General features: G+C 29.6%; 2 protein-coding genes across 4 annotated transcripts; both read right to left on the bottom strand.

Moving 5' to 3' along the window:
- Nucleotides 1–9,675: 9,675 nt before the first annotated feature.
- LOC133314450 (probable protein phosphatase 2C 34) lies at nucleotides 9,676–13,041 on the bottom strand. 2 transcript variants are annotated; one of them, XM_061515926.1, is made up of 6 exons: nucleotides 12,792–13,041; nucleotides 11,468–11,758; nucleotides 11,012–11,320; nucleotides 10,721–10,838; nucleotides 10,413–10,636; nucleotides 9,676–10,114 (listed from the first exon to the last, which is right to left on the bottom strand). In XM_061515926.1, exons 2-6 carry the CDS (start codon nucleotides 11,708–11,710, stop codon nucleotides 9,902–9,904), a joined length of 1,107 nt encoding a protein of 368 aa, XP_061371910.1. In that variant the 5' UTR covers nucleotides 11,711–11,758; nucleotides 12,792–13,041; the 3' UTR covers nucleotides 9,676–9,901. The 2 variants fall into 2 exon arrangements, with proteins under 2 accessions (XP_061371910.1, XP_061371908.1); XM_061515924.1 differs by having other exon boundaries at nucleotides 9,677–10,114; nucleotides 12,813–13,041.
- A 5,940-nt stretch (nucleotides 13,042–18,981) lies between these two features.
- On the bottom strand, nucleotides 18,982–23,348 carry LOC133314494 (CST complex subunit TEN1). 2 transcript variants are annotated; one of them, XM_061515980.1, is made up of 5 exons: nucleotides 23,270–23,323; nucleotides 22,823–22,877; nucleotides 21,825–21,967; nucleotides 20,104–20,257; nucleotides 18,982–19,939 (listed from the first exon to the last, which is right to left on the bottom strand). In XM_061515980.1, the coding sequence occupies exons 3-5, from the start codon at nucleotides 21,926–21,928 to the stop codon at nucleotides 19,820–19,822; spliced, it is 378 nt and encodes a 125-aa protein (XP_061371964.1). In that variant the 5' UTR covers nucleotides 21,929–21,967; nucleotides 22,823–22,877; nucleotides 23,270–23,323; the 3' UTR covers nucleotides 18,982–19,819. The 2 variants fall into 2 exon arrangements, with proteins under 2 accessions (XP_061371964.1, XP_061371965.1); XM_061515981.1 differs by lacking the exon at nucleotides 22,823–22,877 and having other exon boundaries at nucleotides 23,270–23,348.
- Nucleotides 23,349–23,632: the final 284 nt, after the last annotated feature.

Genomic DNA, 23,632 nt, shown 5'->3' on the forward strand with positions numbered 1-23,632 from the left:
ATTTTAATAATTATTAATATATGATTACAAAATAATGAAATATTCATGTTGATAATAAATAAAATAAAATATCTTTATATGAAAGTAAAAATGAATGAAAACATCTGTAAAGTAACAACATTTTAACTAATATAAAAATAACAATTGAGTTTCTTTCAAATTATTTTATTTAAAACGATTTAATTACTTTTTTAATCATTTTAAAATAATTTGAAGCTTAGTTTTTGTTGGAATAGAAGATTCTATCAGTTATACATATCCTAACAAATTACAGATTACAACATATCACAGCAAATCATAACAACATATAGAATCTTCTATTCCAACTGTTTTTTTAAAAACAAAAAGGATGGAAGCATACTCTATTGAAGCAATTTAGAAATTTGGAGCGGGTGCAACGTGAGTTCATGATTGCGAAAGGCACGTGTTGTCGTCCACTCAGAGCCGCATGATTGGCGTTGAGCTGTAGTTAACGTTTCGGCAATTGATCGCACGTGTCTCTTGGTGCTCTCTGCAGCACTGAATAATTGCTAAATAAGAATGTCACAGAATAGACATCACATCACGTCCATTGCCGTGTCAGTTCCGTAACAATCCAGTGACCTTTCCAGAATAGAAAAGAGTAAGACAGAGATGGCATTCTTTATTATTTTTTAATTCTCTAAATAAAAATAGAAAAAAATCTTTGTCATTTTAAAGGACATAAAGTTATGTCATTTTAAGAGAGAGATAGACACAAAATAATTTTTTTATTTTAAATTTAAATTATAAAAATTACTCACTTTCTCTCTTTCATGATTTTCATTTTTTGTCTCTATCTCTCTCCTAAAATGACATAACTTATGTCATTTAAAATGACAAACATCAATCCTATAAAAATATGAGATGGTTTCGGAATTTACAAGAAATATATCTGTTTTTTATTTCTTAGCTTTCAATTCTTATTTCTTAACATATACTGTAACAAAAACATAAATAAACAAAAAATTATGTTTTGTCATTTTAAAAGATATGAATTGTATTATTTTGGGAGAAAGATAAATACAAAGAATGAAAATTTAGGGAAGAAAATAAGTAATTTTTTTAATTTAAATTTTAAATAAAAAATATTATTTTGTATCAATTTTTCTAATAAAATCATATGATTTTTTATCATTTACAGGAAAAAGTTATAGTTACTACCTCTTATTGTTACTTACTGTTATTACTAAATCATAACCGTTGATTTCTATCAATCTAACGGTTATGATTTATTAAAAATTAATAATTAATTAATAAGTATGACCCAATAAATTATAATCGTTAGATTGACGAAAATCAACGGTTATGATTTAGTAGTAACAATAAAAGGTAGTAACTATAACCTCTCCCTCATTTAAAATGATAAATATTTTTTTCATAAAAAAAAATAAAGTTAAACAAGTTTGAGGCTTCGAGACACGAGATTAGGGGTAAGCATTTATTAAGAAGAAATTTTCGAAGTTTGAAACGAATGTGTCTACATCAGATGCGGGCCCCACTAGCATCGTTGCTCTTGTCTTATGCCACCTGGGGTACAAGAAACTCTAACATCCTGTCACGCGTTCACGCTCTTTCGCAGCGCGTCAAAAATTCTCTAGACATAATGGTTACATGTGGTCCGCACGGATTCGTTTTTCAATGTTTAAAATAAAAGAAAAAACGTATGTCATTTTAAATGAGATATCTCACATCTTTTCACTCTCACAAAAAAGTGAAATTCATATCTTTAAAAAAATTTCCCTAACTTTTTCTCTTATGACTTATCTTTTTCTCTCACTTAAAATAATATAACTTTATATCTTTTGAAATGAATATTTTTTCTCTAAAATAAATTAACGATGATAGTCAATTACCTCTTCAAAACCCAATTAGACGTTGCATGTCACGTCCTAGTGAGACCTTTTTCTTTCTTTAAAAGACATTTCTTTAAGACTTTATGACTTGGACGAGGAAGAAAGAATAAATTAAAAGAGTAATTATTTTATTAACTAATAGTTTATAATAAATTTTATTAAAAGAATTTTGAAAATTTAAAACTTTAAACATTCAAACTTAATAAAACTTCGAAGATGGTAATCCAATATCGGAAAGCGACTCAATTTCTACAATCACCTAACTTATAAATTATGTGATTTAGTCGGATAGTTTCACTTAATGATTTGAATATATGAGTTATTGGAGTATTTAAGTATGATGAATTTTACATTAATTGATAATAGATTAAGTGAAATGTATATAAGTAAAAAGATCCATAAATTCAATATCTTAAAATTTTGGATTGAAACATATAAAACTAGTGTTGTTAAACCCGGATCGGAAATCAATCCGGTCGGAGAACTAGGTCACTGGATCACTAATCGGACCGGTGACTCACTGATTGAACCGGTTGACCCGGTATATATATATATATATATATATATATATATATATATATATATATATATATAAATATGAAGAATCAGCGTCCGAGTGCAACTTGAAAAAACTTTAATTTTTTCTGGTCAGTGTTAAACCCGGCCCATGAGCAATAGATAATGAAACTAGCTCCATGTTACATGTGACATATATATAAAGGGGTATTGGCTGTGCTAGTGTGCTTATTAATTATCGAATTTTTAACTTGACAATCGTGATGAGGAAAACTATTTTTTATTCTGAAATATACATTCGCATCTTCGATTTATTTTTCCATGCTATAAGCATGTCGCATAGGATAACATTTTCAGTGTTATGAAAATATCTATTTTCTTATAAAAAGAAAAAAGAAAATAAATATATATATATATATATATATGAATGAAAATAACCATAAAATAAGAACAATATAAATATATTACTCCTAATCATATTTAACAAATGATATACTCGGAGTATTTTTAGTGACAAAGGATTTTGTTTGTTTAGTTTTTTTTTTTTGGTGAATGGATTTTGTTTGTTTAGTTACTTTGGCCTTAGCCCGTTCACTTGAAAGCAAAAAAAATAAAAGGGTAAGAAAATAAGATTATTAAACTATTCTTATTTGTTTGAATGCTTAAAATATTTTAAAATTATAGAAAGTTTAAAATTTATATATAAATAAAGGGAAAAGTGTTTGTCATTTTAAATGACATAACATTCTGTCCTTTTAAGATAGAGACAGACACGTAAAAATAGAATTATTTAAATTTTAAATTAAAAAAAACCACACACTTTCTCTCTATCATGATTTTCATTTTTTTGTGTCTATCTCTCTCTTAAAATGACATATAACTTATGTCATTTAAAATGACAAACACTAAACCCATAAATAAAAATATGAAATGAAGTTTTGTTAAAATGTTAGAGCCCGTCTGGAAATTTTGTTTGTAAATTGAGGGAGTTAATTATAGTCTTGGTTGATGTAGCTATTAATATAATTACGAAAATAACAATGCGTTTTTTAAATTTTAATTTATTGTTCTTGAAAGTATTATGAAAAGGAAATGATATAAACAAATAAGTGTTTTGGTTACATTGATATATTTTTACTAACAATCATGAATATAATACATTATCTTCATTTTATTTCTTATTTTCAAGTTCTTGGAAAGTAAATGATGGAATTTTTTTCTGTTTTCATCATTTTCTCAATAAAATTTTAGAGATAGGAAAATTGAAAAGTTTTTAAAATTATAAACAAAAAACATATCAAGTAAAAATAAGAAGAATATAGGGAAAACTAAATACTATCTTATTTGCTATTTTAAGAATGTGCTTGTCTAAAATTTAAACACATTAAAAAAAACATTCTAATTAACTTCCTCATGGTGATAATAATAATAATAATAATAAATAATTTAATCATAAAAAAATTTCAAAATATATAATTCAATTACAAATTATTAAAAATAACACTTCAAAATATAGATATTAATAATAAATTATTAAAAATAACACTCCAAAACATATAATTAAATCATAAATTAATACAAACAACACTAAAGAAAATACATAATTTAATTATAAATTATTATAAACAACACTCCAAAAATCATAATTGAATCATAAATTATTAACAAATAAAGTTTCAAGACATTCTATTTATCAAAAAAAAAAAAAAAAAGTTTCAAGACATTCTACAAAGGAATATTTTCTTTAATGATTGTTAGATGAGTAATATTTTACTATTAATATGGCAATTTAATTTGTTTTCTATAAATTGAGGCTAGGAGAGTCATTAGTCGTTATTTCAAAATTAAGAGAAATCAATGAGTGATGGTCTTGGAAAATTTAGAGTAAACTGGAGAAGGAGAGAAAACAAAAGAAATTAAAAGTGAGGAAGTTTGATAATAAAGAAAGATAAAAGTGAATACTTAAGATGAGGATAACTTCTTCCTTTCTTTTACAATATAAACCACATGGAAGAGTTATTTTATTATTTTATGTTATTTTTTCTCTTTTATTTCTAGCATGTCCAATGTGATACCGTGTTTCAATTTCTTCTGTGATTTATTTCAGCAATTTGTATTTCACAAAATTATATCCAAAAATTTATATTACAACAATATACATTTTATAATTTATATTTCAGCAGTTTATGTTTTTGTATTTTACATTTTCGCATATATATATATATATATATATATATATATATATATATATATATATAATTTATATTTAAGCAAATTCAAAATTTTATAATTTATAATTACCATATATGTGCATAGTAACGTATGTGAATAGTGTCATATATATGATAAATATTATACAGGTATATATTTAATTGTACATTTACATTTTGTATGTATATATTGACATATTGTTTCTTTAATTTTTATGTAAATTATTAAGATAAATTTTGTATGGCAAATTTCAAACAGCAAAAATTTCAATAACTTATATTTTTCAAGATTTACTGCAGTGACATGATTGTTCTTATTTTTATTATGATGTCAAATTTAAGTGATGATATATTAGAGGGAATAAAGTTTCTAAAGTTACTTTAGAAAATTTTGTTTAATATTTATCAAAATGACGTAGTTTTGGAGTTGAAAAATTAAAAAGTTATAATGATAAAAACTATTGTAACCCTGAAATAAATTAAAATTGCAAGCACGTCATGATTTTCACCCAAAACGACGCCGTTTCGGTGAATATTAGATAAATTTTTCTAAAAAAACTTTAGAAAAAACTAACCCTATGTTATAACTTACAAATTATTTTTATAAGATTCTTTTGGAGGTATTTGTTTGTTTGTTTGCCTAAAGAGCTTATAAGATTACTGGTAGAAGGTAATCTAAATACTTGCATGATTAAGAAATTGAGTTTACTGATTCAAATAATAAATTTGTTAGACATAACGAGGCATAAGGATGCCTTTGCAAAGTACAAAGATCTGATAAATAAAAAATTTCATGCTTATAAAAATATCTTCACATATAATATAAGGGGAAAAAGTTTGTCCATTTAAAGGATGTATTTTTGTGTTATTTTAAATAAAATGACGTCGTTTTGGTGCATAATTGGTAATTTTTTACATTCTCTCTTTTCCATAAAATTAGAAAGAGAGAGAAAGTGAACGAGAGAGAATATAAAAAATTATCAATTATGCATCAAAATGACATTGTTTCATCTAAAATGATACAAAGTTACATCCTTTAATAGGATAAATATTTTTTTCATAATTTAATATATTTCTGTGATGTTAGACTGTTTTCAAAATATTATGATATTATTATTTATTTAAAATCATGAAGATTTTTCATACTAAGATATGGCCGGAAACATTACCTTTTTGCAAAAAATCTGTTACATCATTATCCTTTACTGGGATAAATATCTAATTAAGGGTGTGTTTTCATATTTTGATAACAAAGTCTAAAATAGATGTTGCATGTGTGCGAGGCAGAAATATTATCCAATAAAATCTATATTTTTATTCCACTGTGAAGTTTTGTATTAAAGCATATTTATATTTTAGTCGTAATATTTATATTGTGTAAAGGTGACTTAATACGCTATATTGATTTAACAGCCTGTACTTTTATATTTCAAAATAAAATCAATTTCAGTAAGCAATGGCGGAACCATCTTCCCAAGCCAGCAAGGGCTAAAGAAAATTTAGCTAATACCAAACACTAAAACGTAGAGTGTTATTTAGACACATTAAAAATATGGCTAATATCCGAATTTTAGCTGGGTCAAGCCCCCTCCCTAACGTGGCTCCGTCTCTATGATTAGTATTCCAATGTGCATATAATTAGAATTACAACTACACAACTAACATTTCTCAATTAATAATATAAGGATATTACAATTTTCTTCCATTTTGATTATCGATTTTTTACGAACTAAGGGCATGTTTGGTGCATAGTATAGGATAAGGCATGATAGTATAAGACCTGATTAAATTTTAATACTATCCAGCGTTTGGTATGATATTGTATAAGATAATATCCTCCAATATTTTAAAAATTAATATATTAAAAAAATTTATTTTAATATATAAATATTAAAATGATATATTAGTTTTTGAAAAATGTACTTGTAACTGTAAGCAATATTAATACATCAATTCCTTATCAAGCCTAATCCATCACTCTTAAGCCGGATTAAGGACATGTTTGGTACATATAATAGGATAAGGCCTGATAATATAAGACCTGATAATATAAGGCCTGATTGTATAAGACCTGATTAAATTTTAATACTATCCAGCGTTTGGCACGATATTGTATAAAATAATATATTGTATAAGATAATATCCTCTAGTATTTGGTAATGCACTGTATAATACTATATATATATGATAAAAATAAATATTTTTAATGAAAATATCATTTAATAAAGAATTTATATAATTCTTCAAAAAATGTCATATGATATTAATTTTTATAAAAATTTATTGATCAGTGTGTCCAACATATAAATTAATTTTTATAAAAATAAAAATATTCAATATTTTAAAAATTAATATATTGAAAAATTAATTTTTATTTTAAGAGATTAATTTTAAAATAATCTATTAATTTTTTAGAATTACATTGGTCAACGATGTTAATACATCAATCTCTTGTCAGGTCTTATCCCTCACCCTTAAGCCAGATTAAGTTATACATCGTTTCGATGTATTAAGGGATTATGTTGTATAAGCTTATATTATACGATGGTCACACCAAACAACTGAAAATGTTATAACGTATAATATAAGCTTATACTATCATGCCTTATACGTCACACTAAACAGGTCTTAAGTTATACATCATTTTGATGTATAAAGGGGTCCTGCTGTATAAGCTTATACTATACGATGGTCACACTAAATAACTGAAAATGTCATAACGTATAATATAAGTTTATACTATCAGACCTTATACATCACATCAAACAGCCCTAAGTCATTTACACTTGTTTGTTGGGGTTTTGGAAGAATATAACGGACAAATGAGCGGTGAGAGATATTGGTATTTTGTTGAGTAGGTCCCAAGAAAACCTATATAACTACACCACCCAAAAAGAAAATACCCCCGATATTTTCCTACGAGTTTGTTCTATAATCTATCTATGAACAAGATTCTCATATTTTCTTTTCCTTCGCGATTCTCATAACAAATTATGCAACAAGTTGAGAAATAGCATTGTTTTTTTTACGCCAATCCTTAGGACAGAGGTGATTCTTCTCTAATATTTAATTAAAAAAATTCCAAGTCTAAATTGGGTGAAAATATAATGATTTTTATTGTCTTATATTTAACTAAAAAACTCCAACTTTAAATTGGGTACAAATAGATAATATTTTTCTCTTATAAAAAAATCATAATGATGCTTAACATATCAATCACAAAATATTTTATTCTCGTCAAAAGACAAAACAAAAATTACTTATTTAATCCCTAAAAATAAAATTTTAAGTACAAAAAAAATGTAAAACAACACAGTGAATTGAATCCAAAGCCAAAGCTACTCTAGAAGGGAATGAATCTTTTTATGTTTTATTTTTGTAAATAGTTAATTCAATTTAAATTATTAAGTTATTAAGTAATTAAGGTCATATTATGATTTTATATATTCTATTTTTTATACACTTTCTCGAGTAACAGTCATTTGGACGTGAGATACATATAATATAAGGACTTATTTTTTTAGTTTATCTTGTGCTGATTTTATTTTATTTTTTATTTTTATTAAAAAACTGAAGTAATAATGATTGAACTCCTATTAAAAAGTATAGAGGCTATGATATTACATAAAAAAATTATTTAATATAAAATTTTAAATTATTAAATAATTATCACATTGATAATTTTCTATTTTTAATTCCTAATAATTTTTACATAATCATATAATGTGGAAGATCCCATTTATTTATGAATCAAGGGTCAGTGATTGAAATGATAATTAATTAATTATTTACAAAATAATAGTCAACGAACAAAGTGATTCACTTACTCATTTTATAAACTTTTTCATTAAAATTATAACGATTAATTTGTATATAAATAATGGGAAATCAGTTTCTTATGCTGTAGGAAAAAAGTATCTTATGTAGAAATAAAATTATAAGTGAGACTTATAAATAAGAAGAGAAAAAAAAAATTGGAATCCATAAATAATTAAACCTTCCATACATAATAATACGAAAACAAGACATAAAAATTCAATTTCCAATTTTAAGTGTTACTAGTTCTATGGTCTATTCGAGGCTGGATTAATTCCAACACATGACCAAACTCATCAAAAAAGGCCACGTCTCCTTTTAATCTTTATACACGGATTCTTCTGGTCCAGAGCTCCTCAAATAAACAGTGAAAAAAAAATTAGTACTATTGTTGTATCAAAGATTCAGTAGATCTCACTAATAGAAATATTATATATCAGTCAAAATTCTCTTTTCTCTATCAAATTCTCTCTCTCCTTTGACATGTAATATTTTCATTAATGAAATGTACTGAATCTAGATACAACGGATGTACCAAAAATTTATTCACAGGTAGCAAAACAGCATCATTTCTTGTACCGAAACAATCAAACATTTGTCTGTTTCTTTCCCATTCCAGTTCCATCAATCATGCCAAATACTCGTAATTACTACTTTGAAAATATCTAGGCAAGGTTGAGACCAAGTTGCACAACGTATCAAAAGCTCCGAATAACAAGCATGTAAATCACAGATAAAAGAAATTTTTTGTTTTTTTTTTTAGGTATAAAAGAAATTTTGAAATAAACATGATGCATGTATTGTTAATATTTAAATTAATAATTACCATATGTAAATATATATATATATATATATTTTAAATATTTCTAACATAATTTAAACATAACTTACGTAATTTTATAAATATTAATATGTTAATTTGAGTAATTATTGAATGCCATGTTTACAATCTTGCCGTAACATGCTAGATATAAGGTTTGTGAGATTGATAAATACAGAGGTTGGATTTTTTAGTTCATGATTTGTGCCATTTTTTAATGGAAAATAATTATCTTATGTTGCATAAGATAGTATAGAGATAAGGTAGTTGGATCTATTATTTTTTTTTTTAAAGAAAAAGGAAATAAAATAAGAGACTCCACTATCTTATTTTTATTGCATAAAATAATTATCTTATGCAACATAAGATAAATAGATTTTTTTAATTGCCTCAACTATTTAAAGATTTAGTTTCCACCTTTGACTGCAATTTTGTTGATTTCAACTTGGGAACTACCAAATTGCTGGAATTGGGTTCCTCTCTTTAGGACAAGGAAGCAAGTAGCAACTACTACCATTTTTAACAAGTAACAACTAGAGTAAGTAAGCGTACTAGGTAAACCAAAGGACGAATCAGAAACATGATATAGACACTTTTTAATCAAATAGGTTACATCGACCCAACATCAACAAGTAGGACTTGACTAGCCCATTTTACTTCTTAATCTATTTTAAGGTGACAACTTGGCTAACTTGTTCTGAGGAAGTGGAAGAGTGAAAGAAGAGACAAATAGCTGAAATATCATCCATGGCAATGCCCCTCCTCTTGCGTTTCCATGCATGCATTGCACATTCCACCAATCGTTTAGCTGACTTTGCTTTATCTGGTGTTGAAGATACTATATCCACTGCTTCTTGATTGGAGATTACATCCCAAACCTACACATCACAAAACCAATAACATGTCTTAATAAAAGCAATAAAATTTGTTATTGTTCCTAACTATTTCAATTAGAATATGTATATATAATAAAGGGAAAAGCTACTCTTATACAACATAAGAGTAGTTTTATCTCCCGAAGATCCATAAAAAACCGTGACATTCTTTTTTCTTTTTTTAAATGGCAGACCCCATCACATGTGTGTCTACAACATGAAAGATCCTCTCTCATGCAACATGAGATTAGATGAACCCATATATATAACAGTTTCAGCTTTTAAGGATGTGACTCCATACCCCATCAGTGGCTAGCACAACAAACTGGTCTCTAGTGCATATATTCCTGTGTGTTACCTCAGGCACTGAAATAAGACCATACTCTTTAATGCAGTAGTCACCAAAAGCCCGAGACATGGCAAGTCCCGGAGACTCTCCATCAGGCAACCACACCCTATGCACCCCAGGTTCATCATGTAAACAGAACACTCGCCCCTGGCACTGAATGATTCTCTCTGCCTCCTCTGCAAATGTTATCAGCATTAATGAGAAGCTAAGATATTATAAGAGATGAACAAAATGACAGAAACACACTGAGCCAAACTAACGAGGTAAATTGGGCTTGAAATCAACTGTTAGCTGAACTGGTACCAAACTTCCATCATCTGATGTTGTAGCTAATACAGCACGAGAGTCACCAACATTTGCTATGACAATGAATTCACCCTGGCCATTACAGAATAATTTAAGATATATAAGTTTTCAAAACAACTCGATCCACTAATATTGGTTGGTCTATTATGAACAAACTAACTAGTATACCAAGTAAAATGGCAGATATGTGATCATTGATCAATGAGGCATATTTAAATGAATTATTCTTGATTTTTGTTTTTTACCTGTCTAACAATTGAAAGGGCAGTTGTTCCGCTGTAAAATGAGTCTATCTTGCGATACTGCTGTAGTTCTTGATCAATGGCAGCACAAGTCTTCAAGTAAGAATGCTTCCATATATTGAATCGATGTTGCTTTTTCTCTGCCTCAATATCAATATCCGAATCAAGTGAAGTTTGGGCAAGGGTTTCCTGCCAATTGCATAGCAAAGATGGTGGCATTGACTCTCTTACTCTTTTGGCCACAAAGTGACCCCATTGCCCATGCCCATCAAAAATGCCGCAGAAGATCATGTCCTCTTGGCATCCAAATTCCTATAAACAACACCAACACCATCCACTATTTTAAACACAGGGACCACAATGATGTATATGGTTAACCACTCATGAATATGTGAACTTGAATTTCATGGAAGGTAAGTGGTTATTACAGCAATTTTTTTTTTCAATATTTAAGCATACCTCCCAAACTACGCAGCAATCCTGGTTCGCTCCTTTCTGGCCTTTTTTGGAGAAAACGGAGGCAAAGTTGTTTGAACCATCGACATTAACAGTGCCAGAGCTACATAGTATCAAGTTATTTTTCTTAGCTTCCTTTGACATTGCTTCAGCAGCTTCTCTCCCGCTACATCTCCCTGAACTTTTTGCTTTCTTTAATGAAAAGGATCTTGCCAATCCATTGAACATAGAGGACAAATGCCCCATCAACTCTACAATATGATTCTCACACGGGACGCTGTGGATATATAGAATCTGCACATTGAAAATATATAAAGGTTACTGAAAGAATGAAGAGCAGGTAATAAGAAATTCTTCAACAGCCCTTAGGAAGGAACCCTCTTATTTTTTTTATTTGTATCTTGCCCTGTCCTACATACTTTCTTCTGAAATAAAAAATGAATGGTGAAGCAAGTTGGAAATGCCGTGACTTAACGTAAGACAATTTCTGACTCAGAAAGCTAAGAATCTAAGAGTTAAATATTTAGAGAGAAATTAAAAACTAAATCCTGAATCGAAACAGGTTACTGAGAACTGAGAATATTCATTCTTATGCTGAATTCCAGCATTGCATCTGGAAGTCACTACACAGAGGAATGAAAATTAAAAATATATATAGACACACATCAAAGTAAATATGAATAAAGAAATGCTAATGAAAACAGGTCCTATTATTTACTTCCATTGGCTCAAGAAAACCAAAAGATGGCCCATATTCTGCTTCAACAAAAAAACATTATTGAGAAATGGAAAGAGAATTAATTTTCTGTTTTTCTTTCGTTTATTTAATGATATAGAAAAGCATGGATCAAAGGATTCGAACGCTATGTTACAAAAAAAAAAAAAAAAAAAAAGGATTCGAACGCTCAAACTCAGATTGTGTATTGGTAACTGAATTGGGAGATAAAATCAAAGTTGATTTCTTTCTGCCTCGGATTGGATGTCATGTAAAAGAAACATATTGCTCTGTTGAACATCTGAAGAGAAAAAAAATCAGATTCTGAATATGGGACATGAGAAAAACTCAATTTCCAAGACAAAAAATGTATCACAAGTCACAAACCATGTATACTGGTACATTTTCAAAAACCATTTTTCCTACCTTTTAAGTTGAATTGAATTCAAAGAAACATATAACGAAAGAAGTGAAAACATGTTGACAGAAACATCTAAAGAAAAAGAAACAGTTGGTTAAGCTTCTGATCCGAATTGGAAACTCCCATTTGCTTATTTATGTTTTCTAAAGGGACTCAAAGAAGAACACCATCATCGAAAATTTGAAACAGACCAGAATAAGTGGATGCAAGACCTTGAACTTGTTGTTGGGGAACAAGGAACTAGAAAGCCTGAATCTGAGGGAGTAACTGAAGAAAGAGTTGTGTTGGCCGGAACACGACGCAATTCCGACAAGGATAGCTGAAACTTCGAGAAAACAAAGGTGAAGAGGGATCGCAATTCATCACGGAGTTTTGTTTGGTTCTATTCTTTTCTATTTCTTCACTTCCCTTTTTATCTACGACTTACGACACGAAAACGAAGAGAGTTTTTTTTTTTTTTACAAGAAAACTATACCATCTCACTGCATGTTAATTTGTATTTATGGGTATTAGCGTATGTGACTAGTTAAACTATAATAAACCCAAATAAATATCTTCCATAACAACCATGATGGCTATGTGGCCTCTTTTTCTTTTACCAAAATTGGAACTCTATTAAACTCTGTTCTACCTGACCGTTATAAAAGGTTAAAGTTATTTGTTACCAATTTTATTTTTTGCCCTAAACACACGTATGACAAACTGAATTGTTACCTCAATTGGTTATTATTAATGGCATCATGAGACATCAATATTAAGAGGTTTTGCCCCAAAATTTTTTTGCTGTCTTCACATTTCATAATATTGCTTTTTTGTTAATTAAAGATTATATGATGTTATCATATAAATTAGGGGTGTTCGCGGTTTGGATTGGATCGGTTTTGGAAGCAAAACTCATCTGATCCAATCCTTTCGGTTTGATCATGTAATCATCCATTCGGTTTAGATTTTTTTTCAAATTTGATCCTATCCAATCCAATTTTCTTCGGTTTGGATTGGATTGGATCGGTTTTCAATTTTTTGAATATCCTAAAATTAGTTTCATGATTATTGTGCAAATAACATCTTTTGTATATATTGACTTTGTAAAAAAAAATTGAAATACAAAAATATCAGTAAACAATACTATAGTTGATAAGACGTGACTAAGTTTTTTCTTGAGTTTAGTTTATGAGTTAATGGGTCTTGAGTTTAGAAATTTTTGGGCTATGATTGGAGAAATGACAAGTAGGTAGAGGATAATTAATATATTGGATCGGTTTTCATCAATCTATCCGAAAACCGATCCAATCCAATTAAAATTTGTGATTTTTTTTCGATTTTTTATTTTTCGATTTTTCAATTTATTCGGTTATCGGTTTTTCGGTTCGGTTTTCGTGGTTTGAATCGGTTTGGATCGGTTGATGAACACCCCTAATATAAATGTATTTAGGAAATTATTGAGTTGGCATGTGTTTTTCACCCAAACATTAGGAATCTTTCTGATTATTGATGAGTACAAACTTCGCCATTTTTTATAACGTTTGTATTATTGAAATCTGCTTATCCCATTATGCAGAATCGAGCATTATTGTGCCTAATGAATCAAAAAATTTAAAAAATAAGATTAGCAGGAAAATGAAGGGCCGTTTCCTCACAATTCTAGAGATATTTGCAACTAATTAAATAAATAGTAGCTCGCACCCATGTTCATGTTTAATATCAATGATTTTGATTATAAATAAATTTGTTTTGGTTGATAATACAAAAGCAACTAATTCGAACGTGCTAACTAACTCTTCTTTTGTAGTTAATTACAACCATATCAAAAACTACATATGTTTTTTTGTAGGTAAACTAGAGAGAACTATATTGCGAAGGAACAGAAGGATTTATAAGTAATTATTATATAAGTGAATCAATTGATAGAAATTATTCCAACTTAACTTATAATAATTTTGAGTTTGAGCCGTGAATATGCAGAAATGTTAAGTATTTACAAAAACCATTTTACAAAAGTATAACAAGATAATGTCAGCGATAGCACAACTAAATCTATTATACAAGATATGTTAGACGGAGTCCCCACAGCTTGCAGCGATATTAAAAACTTTAATATATTTTTTAGTTAAATTATTGAAAACTATATTATGAAGGAACAGAAGCATTTAGAAGCATAACAAGAGTATGTCAGCAATAGCTTAATGTTTGCTAAAATATTTCTATACGCACACGTCTCATTATGGTTGAATGGCTCCTTATATGGACCAATACCGCCCAAAACCTTAATTTACCATTATCATCTTATTAATTTATATAAATCAACATATAAAATATACAAAAAGTAGTTGGTTATCGGAATGAAATAAAAATTAATTTGTGTGACGGGTGACTAGGGGGAACGCCAATCATACGAAGCCAATTCATCTAATAGAAAATGAAATAAATAATTTCAAATTACTTTCTAAAAAATTATTGTATTGAGTTTGAGTCATCCTTGCATAAGCAATAGAAAATTCTCCTGCATTTTTTTAGTAGGCTATCCAAATTTTTGTTTAAAAAAAATAAAAAAATTGAAAGAAGACTGATCATAAAGATCTTTGAACCTTTTTTGGGGCGATGACCTGGCTCAAAGTTCAGCATACAACACCCGATTTTCATTTTTTTTATTTCTAGATATTTTGCTTCCAATAAATTGCCTTATATGTCCTGTATATTTGCAGGAAGAGAATGAATATATGTACCTATTTGAATATTTTTTTAAAAGTAATTTTTTTGATTTTTAGAACAAAAAATAAAAAAATTCATTTGATAAGGTATGTTTTGTAAAAAGTAATTTAAAAATTGTAATTGTTATTTTTTTTTAGAATCAAAGTTAAAGAATATGTCTAAGTTGTTTTTATTTTCTGTTTTGACTTTTAACTTTCAAAACATAAAAACGCAGAAAATATTTATTTTTCATAACTATTCTACAAAACAGTTTCAAGAACTAAAAAATCAGAACACAATCAAACAAATCTTATTTTTCTTCTTCTAAAATATTGTATTTTATATTAAAAAAACACGTAATTCACACAACATGACTAAGAAATTGCATGATACCGTGAAGTAATGTTTTCCTAATTTTTACTAGAGTTTAATAGGCATATAGTGGTCAACGTAAAATTGACATTTACTAAAATTTTGACATATCATTATTTATTATTTTTATTTTAATTAATGAAACTATCATTAGACTCTTGTTAATATAATAGATATCAAACGGTCTAATGATATTAACTATATTTTATATTAATAATATAAACTCTTGTTAATATCATTAGACTGTCTAATATGTAATATTATTTTGTTTTGGATAATCAATGCAATGTACCTCATGAGCATATTGATAGTTCACATAGGAAATGAATTTTCTTATGTGAAAAAAAAATTAATATAGTCACATAGAAAGATCACAATCATATAAAAGTGAATTAACAATTATGATTTTATAACTATCTATTTTAATATTTTTTTTCTCTCTTATTTTATTACCATTAATTTATTTTTGTAAAATTATAATTTTTCACGTGACTATATCACATTTTTTTTATAACGAGAGAATCCAGATCCGTTCACACAATAGTGTTGGAGAATTTAATGGGAGCATTTTAAGTTAATCTTGTTTGAAGCCTATTATTTCTCTGTTTGTATTTCAAAGTTTCAGGCATAAACAAAATAACAAACATAGAAGCATTCAATGAGTCGTAGGGCAATTAATTATATCAATATCCGCCCACGGATTAGGCACTGAACTGAAAAGTGAACAAACTGTGTGCAAAAATTGAAAAGTGAACAAACTTGATATGAGCTTCAAGGCAGGCAGAGTGAGACAACAAAAGTTAGTATCCTTTCCTTAAATATATTAAAAGCTACCCTTTGCCTCAATTGCAAATCCAATTCCAACAACTCCTTTGGTCCTTGAAGAGAAAAAATCAACAAAAGTTTGCACTAAAAAATGTATATGATTCCCAATGTCAGTAAGTTCCACTTACCGTGTCTCTCCATAACTTGAAATTCACTTATGCTTTTTGGCTGGACAGCACAGAACAGCACCTTTTTATTTTTCCTAACCTAGTTACTTACTAGACGTGGTTACTGTTGATTCCTCGTGGAATGCCAGTGTCCTTGTGGTTCACCTTCCATTAGGGTGTGTTTTAGGTAAGAAAAGACAAACCAGAAGTTCCACACCGAAACAGATTAAAAATTAAAAACAAGACCAATAAAACAATGTACATATGGACACAATAGGGCAGGTCTTAGTTTGTGAAACCTACGCAAGTAATTGAACATTCATTTGGGCATTTGGCATTCAGTAAGGTATGCAATTTGCACTTAAGAATCCAAATAACCACACTTAAAATATACACATATTATAAATAAAATTCGACCGAATACATAATGCTAGTTACGTAGTTGTTTTTGATATCACCCCTCCGAAAGAGTAAAATGGGACCCATGCAAGTTCCCACACACCTACACTACATTAGTACATTGACCATTGTCCATTGTCCATTGACTAGTAGCTGAACGAAATAAACTTCCTACTTCTTGAAGAGTGATGGTATTAAAAATGATATTATATATGCATATAAACTTATATATGTTTGCAATTAAGTTTATTGTTCAAATTATGTATTGTTGAATTACATCTATATTATATATTACCGAATTTTCTTTCCAAACCCTTGAGTATAAGAATTTGTACTATTGAAACTGCTCTTGTTTGCAAGTAATTTTTTTTTTTATAAAATTTATCCTTTAATAATGCAAAAGCAAAACTTACTTATTATTTAAATTACTTATGTGAGTTCAATTTATCGCTTAACAAGTTATAGTAATTATCTGTATTTTTTTTTTCTCTACTATAATTCAGCACGAAATATTTCTTGAAGATAATATGTCCAGTACTTTTTTGTTTCAGCATAATCCACGCATCAGAACAGACATGGTGGACCCATTTTTTCTGGTCATTATGGGTCAAGGCTTCCCTATCAAGCAACTATGGGAGCAGTCAGTTACTTACGATCTTAATTCAAAATCTCAAGAGAATAAATTTATGAAGTGTATGCGTTATTCCAGTCAAAACTTAATAATAACAATGCAATATTACCGAAATGCTTAATCCTGCACTCACTCCGAATCGGATTAGTTATAAAGCAATAAACTGATTGGAATATTTCTAAAATAATTAAAATAATTTATAAAAAAAAATAAGACAATGAATGAAAAGTTCAAAGTAGCAAAACTGTTCTTCAATTTAAGAATTAAGAATAATATTACTATCCGTTATTTTCCTTTCTACAAATTTCATAATTCCTTTTACACAACTAAATTGATCTCCGTCTACTTAGTAATTATGAATATAGCTATTTATATGAGAGTCTAAGTTTTACCCTCATGTCATTTTTATTTTTCTTGTAAATATTCAGAAAAAAAAAAAAAAAACTAAATTCATTCAAAATTATTTAATAGTTGTAAATTTAATCCAAATAACATCAATTTAGCGGTGGAAGGGTCATAAATCATGATGCGACGAGATATCTAATTCCAATCGCAGAGGAGGCTTGCTATATCGTTCTACGCATGTGGATAACACGCGTACGTAGAAAAAGAGAATTGGCCGAAAGCATAACTGGGTGGGTGAGGTGAGGTGTCCTCTACCGGAGAGATCTTCATCTACCACGTGAAATCAATCGTGAGAATCAGCAATCACGTGTGGAGCGGTGCACCACATAACTTGCAGACAGGAATGAAAAGGGGCATGCACCATGCAGTGCTCCTTTTTTCAATGGGTTGGTGAGTGTGACCTCGGACTTCATGGTGGCCACACATTTATTTACCTCTACATTGCAACTATGTAATTTAAATGGGAATGGATCCTGTTAAAATTTTATATCATTATCTTTTTTTTTCATTAATAATAATTAAAATCTATTTATATATTTAATGTATATGAAAAGAAAGATAGATAATAAAATTTTACATGTGAAATTTTAACTTGAGAAAATCTAATCCCAATTTGAATATTGTAAGGACGAATCCAAAGTGCTTAGTTTTAATTTCCTTAGTTGGCTGCTTTTTCCATAACAAACAATATCCAATTTGTCATCATGTATTTGGCTCAGTGGATGCATTAGCCCCCACTAATGTCCAATAGAACCCTCCCTCTCCCTTGAACAAAATTTCCCATGCCTCAAACCCAATAAGAACCATACAAATCATTCTTGGACTATAAATTAACTTCAATTTGTGGATAGGCGGGCTCCACATGGTTTGACGATGAAATTGACGTTAAGTTTACGTTTACACAAGTGGAGTATTTATATTAGCACTGAGGATATACACATTGTGTAAGGGCGTGCTGATTATAGATCAAAATCAAATGATTATGGAGTGATAGGTGGGACATGAAAACCAACAAATATTCCATCATTAAAGATAGATAATGCATCTTCATCTGCAATTCATTGCATGTCAACATAAATTTGCAAATCCAAACCCCCTGATTTCTGAATGAATGACGGACAATAATTTGTGAGAAATTCAGCGTGTTCAGTTGAGCCTTTTCGTCACAAAGTTGCACATGGAATATATCTCCTTCCAAGCTCTACTGCTACCACATAAATTTACATGACGGGTCCCCACCGAGATGATAATTGGCACCGATATTTCTCCCACACAAGGAAATCTGTACCATGTATAGCCTTCAAATGCTACAAACATGTTGAGAAAAGCGATAGAGCATACAAAAAGTGACAACTGAAATATATCAGAATGCATTTTATGTTTCAGATTGCAAAATCAGAGGGTGGCCTTAAGTTTGTCGTATAGCTTCACATGAACAGTAAAATATCCCCGTGAAGCACGCACAGCTAAGCCCAACTCATACCTAACAGCCGCACCCTTTGATGTCGTCATGTCCTATTTTACAGGGAAAATAGAGAGAGAGAGAGAATAAAATAAAATGTCACCGTAAACCTTGTGAAGATTCTGTTTACATGACGAACACTGCAGAGTGCAGAACATCACGTCCTTATCTGAAAAGTACATAAAGATGCTTCCACATTCTGTATCACTGCGTGACAACATATGCTATGAAAATAGTTTAGGGAGTAACCTTCCATCTTTTTTTATATTCTTGAAAAAAAGTAATTTAAATTAGTATGACGACTGCCATGTGCAAAATAATCCTGCAAATTTAAGTTGCTGGATTGTGTAAATGATTGGCTTGAAACTGTCTTAAAAGCAGCAAGGACTGATGATAAAGATTGAGATCAATCCCGTCAACGTTTCTACCAACACGTGCCTGCAAAACTCCCTAACAAGGAGAAAAGAAAACAATGCTCAATCATCTTCCCATTCCCACCTTTGTGCGTGCACGTTGTGGGTGAATGTGTATTTACATATCACACGTGTCCAAGTGTGTTTGCAAGAGAAAACAGGGTAGAGTAAGGGTTTAACCAAACCTTTGCAAGCACATACCTCATTGTCAGGTAGGATAAGGAGTTCACCAATGAATTGGTAGACAGAGCCAACTTGAAAGGTAAGGTCCCTCAGATGTTCAGTACTAACTTTTAGAACGTCATTACCATCAATAACTGTTGCTAGGCCTGTCTCTAAAGAGTATTTGTGTAACCTGGGGGAGGCTTGACATAAGTTATTGAATGATACTTTACTATCATCATTGGCAGCAGCAACAACAAAAGATATATTAATACGGTCTATCGAATGCAATCATACAGCAGTTTGTACCAATAGAACAGATAGAGATAATTAGACAAGGAATTCAAAAATTCACTACAATCTGCATGGACTGTTTCAATTATTAGTAAATGTCTTACATGCTTAATTACTCTCAGTTCCCTTAGTTTTACCAAATTCAGTTTTGAACACCCTAGATTCAATTGAAGATAGTTCTCAAATGTGATGCAATTCCCGTGTCAGTCTTCTATTGATATGTGATACCGTGCCACACAACAAAATATAGTATTATCACACAGACTCATATTAGTTTAATACCATGTAAACAAGAAAGGAGTTGTCACTAAAAACTGAGTAAATAAACAGCAAACAAACAAAGGAACTTAATTGCCTCCGTATAAAATTTACAGGGGCAAAATTACTGTAATTGGAAGCAGAGGGACCAACATTTTAACTTTGGTCAAACAAGAAAAACCAGAAATGTAATTAAGACTATCTTATATGTTAGTAATGAACTCCTAACGCAGCCATATGGAGGTAAAAGAGTCTGATAACATCCACTTTCAGCGATGATGCATTCTCACACGTTAGTTAGTACAATTTATCAACTAACTACAATAAACTCTAATGACAGAACTTCAAGAAGTGAACTACAATCAAAGAGTTTTGTGTTCAGTTTTTATATCTGAGAACTAAGACACAGATGATAATTAATGAGCTAAAACCTTCCACAAGGTCTGATTAATGACCAAGATGTATTTTATTGTAGATGTGTTATTTAATTTTGCCGGAAATGAAAACAGACCAAAAGAAAATCCAAAAGGATTAAATTCAATTAAAAAGGAACAAGCAGGGAAATTTTGTTATCTTCTGGTAGTGAACATATGTTTCTAACATTGAAACTTCTCTCCAGTTCGTGTCTACATGCCATTCTTTTGGGAAATGAGTCAATATATTAATATTTTTAGTAATTTTGAAATCCTTAACATCCAGGAACATATAGATCTGATCTGAGACACAGAGTATGCCAACTTTCTCCAAGCTGGTCAAAATCTCCAGGCAGTTTAGTATTGCTATATGACTCCTATCTACATGGCAGACACTAACTTTACCATATTCAAACCACCATCATGCCAGAATTGTGGTCCCGCCATACATCTATGGCGAAGCCAAAAACCAATTGCTGCCATGCTCACCCAGCTAGCATGCTGTAGATAATTCCTTCAAGCACAATATAACTACTATTGGTAACGGTATCCACATGACCTTCATTACTAGCAGTCCTATAAAGCATAATCAGACCTAAGGATGGGGTACTGATGCAATGTTGGATAAATACCACAAGAGTTTCAATTTACATATTCATTCACCATCATTGGCAACAAAACCCAAAGACAGGGAATTTTGACATTATTTAATATCTTTCATTGTCCCTATATATAATGACAAACTTCCCACTAAATAAAATATGAATTCATTAGGAATAGAATGACAGATCTCACTTTCCAATTATTCTGAGCGAAGCTCCTTGCTTGAAAAAAGGAGATGATGGACGCAGGTCTTGTAAAGAAACCAATGCACCAGATTTTATTTCAAATGATGCCATCAGGCTTCCCCCGTTACTGAGCAAAGCTTCTAGTTCTGCCTGCATTTTGAGAAAACATAACTAATGACATTTCACGAGGCACGAATCCATGTTAATGGTAAGTTATACTACTAAAGCTTTTGTAGCACACCATCCATCTCTAGACAAGCTATTAATTCTAACACAATGCCAAATGAAGTCATTACGTAATGTATTTTAACAAATTATTTCGTTCACGAATGAATGATACTTGTCCATAATTTCTAATCAGTTAATTATTCTCTATAGTTGTCTATCTAACTTTTTTTTTTTTTAATTACAGTTTTTGACACAATTTCAGAATGAGCAATGGGCCATTGATTTCCAAAATCTTTTCGTTAGCCATTATCTTCTTCATATCAAAACCATAGCAGAAAAAAAATTATGATTCCTGTCATATTATAATGCTTCATATTTATGAAATAATTTATTTTCAACTAACCCTATAATTATGGATTAAGATCTGTTGATACAAGTGCAAATCAAAATCATTCTTACAACAATTAACCAGGAGGAAAGAAAAATAATTCTTACATCAATGAATAACTTTTTATAGGATGAGAAGTTTTACCATTGAATAGAAAGAACACCCATTATATCACTAATAAAATTTCACATTAATCCAAGATTGTTTCTACCACATCATCTTTATCATCTATACAAATTATTTTATTTTATTTTATTCAATAGTGGCATTGAGATTTGAATTAATAACCTCATGCAAACTACTCAAGCCTCTAACCATTAGCCCACTCCTAGTAGCTTATACATACGAAAATTTCAAATATATTATGTTTTCTCCTTTTCTGGACGATCAAAATCTTGTTTCCTTTTTCCATCCCCATCTTTGAGTGCTCTAACCATTTTGACAAATACCTTGCAGGCATACTTCTGTCTCTTTCTACCCAGTTTTCTTCCCTTTCTGACCACACTACAAATTGACAATTCGTACTGCTCAGGAATAAAAAATTCAATTCCAATGTCATTCATTCCCCTTCAAATATCTCAAATATCCCACTATTCGTGGCAACTTTAAAAACCCAGTTCTCTTTTCTTTCTTTCTTTTTAAAAAATGCAACGAGTTAAAAATTAGCTACAACAATCTGTTAATCAAATACATTTAGCCAAAAGCCATGAGAGGTTTTTCAAACGCTTGTGGCTGTCATTCATTTTGTAAAGGGTGGGGATTGAGGGACTTGAAACCAAGACAAATCACTCCATAATCAAAGTGAAAAAAGGGGAGAGAAATAATAACACTTAACGAGTAGATATATAGAAAAGAGAAGCATATTAGAACAGTGATGTTAACTAACAGAAGACAACCTGAAGAAGGAAGGAGATGCTAGTGTAGTGGTGCCCCGGCAAAGAGCTCTCTGCATCTCGCGCTTTTAGGTTTGAACTATAATTCTTTATGGCTTAAGTTTTCTGCATTAAACATAGATAACTTATCTATCTTTACTTTCTTAAAATGATGTTATTTTGAGTTAAAAAATAAAAAAATAATAATAAAAAACACTATTATAATCATGAAATATATTATAATTATAAAAATATCGTAATTTTTGACTCTAAATAACGTCGTTTTAAGCTCAATGTAAATAAATTTATCTACACTGATGGTAGAAAAAAAAGTGAACTCATTCTTTATAGGTTAATCTTTTCTCGTGAAATTTTTTTCACATAAAA

This window comes from Gastrolobium bilobum, unplaced genomic scaffold (genome assembly GCF_033153095.1).
Source record: "Gastrolobium bilobum isolate Gb01-03AN ecotype WA unplaced genomic scaffold, APGP_CSIRO_Gbil_v1 utg1951, whole genome shotgun sequence".
NCBI lineage: Eukaryota > Viridiplantae > Streptophyta > Magnoliopsida > Fabales > Fabaceae > Gastrolobium > Gastrolobium bilobum.